General features: G+C 30.1%; 2 protein-coding genes across 2 annotated transcripts in view; one reads left to right on the top strand and one right to left on the bottom strand.

The window, feature by feature from the left end:
- Positions 1-2501: 2501 nt before the first annotated feature.
- On the bottom strand, positions 2502-3919 carry LOC123720174 (60S ribosome subunit biogenesis protein NIP7 homolog). Its single transcript, XM_045676700.1, has 3 exons — positions 3778-3919; positions 3365-3657; positions 2502-2713 (listed from the first exon to the last, which is right to left on the bottom strand). Exons 1-3 carry the CDS (start codon positions 3831-3833, stop codon positions 2520-2522), a joined length of 543 nt encoding a protein of 180 aa, XP_045532656.1. The 5' UTR covers positions 3834-3919; the 3' UTR covers positions 2502-2519.
- Positions 3920-4608: 689 nt separating this feature from the next.
- LOC123717959 (calpain-B-like) overlaps positions 4609-6000 on the top strand; it is a 38991-nt gene continuing 37599 nt past the window's right edge. The window contains exon 1 of the mRNA XM_045674248.1: positions 4609-4664. The gene's annotated coding sequence lies outside the window, so the exon portion shown is untranslated. The remainder of the gene's footprint in view (positions 4665-6000) is intronic.

The following is a 6000-nucleotide window of genomic DNA, read 5'->3' as shown; positions in this document are numbered from 1 at the left end:
ACAGGTTTTCGCACTGAATTCTGAGACAACCCTTTCGGGTAAACCAATACAGCGAAACGCTTTTATAAGCTAAGGGAATATTTATAGCCGATGACAAGATGCTGTGTTTGGTAAATAATGAAATATACACTCGGGGACAGAATTTAGGTCACTCGCTAGAAATATCTGAGAATTGACTAACCAACTTCTGTATTATTAGTTGTTTATTCATAATTTGTTTTGGTGTTGTTGTATTTTACAATCTTAAATACAATTTACGTCTCTTGGACGGAATTAACCCTATATATTATCTTCAATAGACTAAAGAGTATGAACTTACATTCAAAATTTAAAGAAGTTTACATAAATGCAGATAACTATAGAATATTTATCTCTTTATGTATATATCCTGAATCTCTCCTTGACAATTATTTGTATGCCGTCTATGGACGCCGAGAAACGTCTGCCTTTAAGGTTACATTATACAATATACAAAACTTGCCTGACTGAATTCATTGTACGCGAGTGTATTGAACGCAAATTGAAATTATCTCTTTGAATATTCAAAATTTCAATAGACGAAGGCCGACTTAAAACTAATTAACAGACACGCTTAGCTGAATAAATGTTTCAGGGTGAAATATCTACGAAAATATTATTTTAACATCCCTTTCTCGATTCCTTTGTAGATTTGAATGTAATTCGAAGGTAAAAAAATAATTTATAATTTTTAGTTTTTTTGTTTTAATTTTTTTCCTTTGATAGAATACTTGTTCTAATATATGTGTATGTTTGTTAAATTTGTAATGTCATATTTCCTTGCATATACATTGTTTTAGAACGTATAAATAAATAAATAACTTTGAATGTGAAATATTGTTCGCTAATACATGTCTCCCATTTAAGATCAAAATCTTACTCATGGCATTTGGCATAATTATCTCCTTTAAAATTATAGCACACATATTAAATTTTGTAAAATTCAGTTTAAATTTACATCCAGTAAAAACACTACCTACTTGCCTATTTGCTGAGTACTGCTGGCCTAGTGGTTTCAGCTAGCGATTGCATCCTGGAGGTCGTAGATTCAATAACCGGAAATAAATGTTCCGTCTATGTGTGCGTATAACATTCGCTCGTACGGTATTAAAAAATCATCATGAGGATGCGTGTCTCAAACCAAAAAAAGTCGTGTATCAGGCACAGAAGACTGATCACTTACGTGTCTATTAAGAAAAATAAATGATCTCGAAACATAAATATTGTTTATAAAAGTTTATAACGCCGATTTTACTTACCCCTCATAAAGTAAAACGTAATTACGGTTTATATTCTAAAGATACCATACATCATTGATAACGAAGTTCCTTTATAACTTGTCAATCACTTTGTACCATTTATATTATTGACACAACACTCACAAATTTTGATTTGTAATTTATTAGTTATCTACGTTTCTAGACAATCTATTATATTACATAATGCTAACCGGCAGATGTACGTCTCGAGAAAAAGGCTTTTATAAACCTATTAGATAAGAATTGTAAGCGTGAGCAAGACTAAAGAACCGCTTATACCATGTGTGGAATAAGAACTTTTTGTAAAAACATCTAGAAAATACGACTAATTTCAGACCCAAAAAAATCCGTTTGTAGGCTGATAGTCCACTTCCCTATAAAGAAAATGTGTGCGTGTACTAGTGTACACACATAAGAAGTGAAACTTCTTTATGACCTTATTTTTCGAAAAATGATCTACTATATGCAACTTTACAGAAATTGGTTAAATGTTAAATTAGATGAAGTTTAACAAAACGCTTTTATTAACTTAGACATGAATATAACTTCTTAGTTATAATCAATAATAATCTTTTATTACAGAATTTCATTAATTGTAATAGAATTATTATTGTATATTATTCATTGTTATCGTTATTATATATTTTTGTTATTAAGGGCTTGTTGGTTGCTAATCTTTTCGAATCAACAAAAAAACGTGTAACGGAAATATGTGACGGTAAATTTTTTTCCAACGCCGATAAAGAAGTTTCACTTTAATAATCATCAATAAGGCCTATAAATAATAAGTAACTCCTCCGACGAACGGTTAAATTCGTAGCCGTTAGGGCAAACGTTACAACGCTATACCATTAGATGGCGCTTAAGGAAAGACACAATGTAGATGGTTTAAATCTCATTCCACTTCTCATGTCTCATCAAGCCAAATCAGCGAACAACCTTCGAACAGTAGCACATAATACAAATATCAAACTCCATATTATTTTCACATATTTACATGTAAATTGTTAATATTTCTAACATATCCTGAACAATGTAAGCTTTAATAGTCATTTCTGAAGTAATTATGTTAGGTATTAGTGAACAGTATATTTTTCTAAAATATAACTAGAAATTATGGTGATATTATTATGGACTTTACTGAGTTTTTATATTGGATTACTTGTGCTAAAAAGATACTGTCAAACTTGATCCAAGTCTCCTGGAGTAAATCATAACACTCTATATTAAAAACTACATTTATTATACTAATGTGTCTTCCGATCTTATATATTCTCCTATATCAGCTTGGTGGAAGGCAATAGTCGCTAGCGGGTCAGCATGTCTACAATCTGTTGTTGATCTAGATGTAACTCCGAAGCCTATCGGAATGTCTGACATGGTTAAGATAACTACTCCTTGATTTTTTGGTGTATTTTCTGTTATTCTCCCAAGACCTGTAAATGATAAATTATTGTATAAGTTACATTGTCTAAAAAATTTTTTTTTTTACTTTTTTTAATGTTTTCGAGTCGGGTGAGAACGAGTCACTATTCCATATTTAATTTCTTTTTAAAACCTGCAGAACTGGGCAGATAGAAGGCTTAAGCTCTACAGAATATGCTTTATAATTTAATGCGGCAGTAAAATAATTTTACTGAAATATTTTTTATCAGTTGTATTTTCCTAATTATTTTATATTCGAAACCCAGATGCCCCTACAAACTGTGTCGCCTAAATATATATATTTTTTTACTTAGCCTACCTATGAAGCAGCTACATAACATAAGGAACATTTTATCTTTGCGGAAAAAAACATAAGTGCTAAATAATTTTTTATTATTATCTTTTTTATTCAAAAAAACCTTCCTTAGATAACAATGAATAAATAGAGAAAAAATATTTAAATTGGTCCAGCTAGCGGTAATATCCTAGCTAATTACACACATGGTAAAATAATAAAAAAATATATTAAGATGAAGAGATCCAGATAAGAAAGATGTCAAGAATGCTTAAAGATGAAGAAGAATGAAGTGAATTAAAAAACATTCAGAAACATTCTAATATTCATAGGCTTTACATTAAATAATAAAAACAACTTTACTTACCACTTTTAATAACATGGTGTCCATATAAAAATTGTTGTTCTGATGATGGTTTAACCCACAGCTTGTAAGGAGCGTATGGAGCAATATATGTTAACGCTGTAATGTGTAGTCTAAACTTATTGGTCTTTGTAAATTTACCAAAACATGTTCCTGCCGAAATTAAGTGGTCTGGCTTCACCGTGTGGGCTAATTGCAATAAACGCTCTGATATGTAGTATACACGATCTTTCTTCTCTCTAAAGCAATAGGTGCCATCTGGTCTGTCTATAAGCAGCTTAACATTTACGCCAATACTAAAAACACACAAGAAAACACTGTCACCAAGTTCTATTCGATAGAGATAATATGTTGAGCATAGGGGTTATAATAGTAAAGTAAACACGGGATATCCGTATTAAAGGTAGAATACGTACTATTTAGTCAACTTTTCAAATAATAACCTCGTTCGGTCCTCTGATAAAATTTTCATTCTTAATTTTTAGTTTTGCCTAAATAAAAACACGTGCACAACACCACTGAATGTTGTTAATTTAGGCTTTGAAGTTTCTACTTTTACCGTTCACATTCCTTCTAGTTTCAATTCATTCGTCAATCTTATTCATTGTCTTTAATCAATGTCATGTCACAGCTGATGCTTGACAATAGCATTTGCCAGATACAAAAAGTGGACTTATATTTATATTTTATTAATTAAAAGTAATTATATTCTTTAACTAAAATCAGGACCTAATTAATTCCCATAATTATTGATTTATTTCATAGTATGATTGTCACCTTCACGGTCTGAGTGATTCTATGATGATTTTGAGAGAATGTTAGCGTTAGTAAATCGTGACTGTAGTGTCAAATTGCGAATGAATAGATGACTGATGAATTAAATTAAGCTGTTTTTATTATATTCACCTTCCGTTCTTAAAGTTGCCAGAAATTAACCAATACCCTATTTTTTGTATAAAACTAGTCATAATAATGCAAAATTTACTATTTTGCAAATGGACATAGTATAAATACACGCAACACCATACAAATAATATATGCCTAAAATTGACTGATCTGGCTGGACTGATTGAAAATTTTATTTCACGATTTTTTTTATTTTGTGTCTCAAATAAAAGTAAAATATTATAACAATACAAAATAGACTATTTGTAAAAATCTAATTTCTATGAGCTTTTCAAAGATGCTAACGGTTGGCAAAATAGTAAATCAATAAGCAGCTGCTGGCAACCCTATTAGTATTTCGTTCATGTTTAATTGGTGAACGTGGATTGAGGAAAGTTAAAATATTATTACTCTTTGGGTAAGTTAACTTTTGTCAGTTTTTTCGTTGCATATAAATAAAAGACAAGGGAGTAATAATAGCAATTACTTATTAACTCGTTACTATTTACAGTTCTGTTAATTCTTACATACTTTTGGTGCATTTTATTACCTTTAAAAAATATTTTCCCATCTGTTTACGTCGGCCTTGAGATAATATCCACGTGATCAAAACAAAAGCTCTCCAGTCAAATTAGTTTTTCTTTAATTAAATTTTGGTTAACGCCTACCTCTGCTTAAAAAAATCTCATATGTAGGCTACTTTAATTAATTAGTTGCCTGATCGATCTACCAATACGGTCTAAAAAAGCAAAATATTACAAGACGCGGCGTATGTATTAATCGTATATTTAGCGATTCAAAATAAAAATAAAGTTAATTTTGGCGTAACATTACTTACATGATCAATTTTATTGTTAACATATCAATTTACAGATGTTCAAATACGCAACTAATATTGTAAAATATTAAAAACTAAACGCTTTGTAATCCGGTAAAATATCCTTTGATATGTCTGAAATTCATGTAAACAAAAGACAAGATAGGCGAATGTACACATTGCGAATGTAATTTATCATAAACTATCGGATTCCATAAACCGTATATTGTATGTCGCTGTAAGGTTTTTTTAATTCGACGTTTGAATTGTTATCTACACGAAAAATTAAGCCACTTATTAATCGTTGGGGAATTTGTATTTTTATTAATATGAGATTTAATAGATCTCCTTCAAAAATCTCGTTCTTTATAAACTTACTAGTACAATAACCCAAAACTACTTTAACAATAAATCGCGAGCGTCATTAGGATAATAATTGTATTAAACCTAACCTTTTTTATGGGTATTCGACTTGCAGTCTTGCGTCAAAAAAAAAACCCGTTTACTCTCGCAGCTTAATAATTTTCTCGACTTCTCGTGGGAGAGCGAGTTGTTTAGCGTATGAGGGAATATATTGTTTTTAGAAATTATTAATGGATAACAAAAGGTTTTGTGGTAAAATATATAAAAATTACCTAACTGTATGATAGTTTGATAACATTTTTAGTTAAAACTTAGACATTGTACCATAGTCGATAGAATAGAGTTAATTATCAAAGAACACATTTAGACGAACCTACAAGGTACAACTATTTCTAACCCAGCGAAAAGATTTGTAATATATAGGGTCACAAATATATATCAGCACATTTTGCTTTGAACATATTACACTTTTTTCATAATATTAGACTCCTAAAATATTCAAAGGGTCATTCATCTTTGTCTCCAAAAATTGCAATAATCTTTTTTAACGCGTTGATCAGATCATACCTCTTCA

The sequence above is a fragment of the Pieris brassicae genome, chromosome 2, assembly GCF_905147105.1.
Source record: "Pieris brassicae chromosome 2, ilPieBrab1.1, whole genome shotgun sequence".
Classification (NCBI taxonomy): domain Eukaryota; kingdom Metazoa; phylum Arthropoda; class Insecta; order Lepidoptera; family Pieridae; genus Pieris; species Pieris brassicae.
Note: the sequence above shows the minus strand (reverse complement) of the source record. Positions and strands in the feature narration are given on the sequence as shown.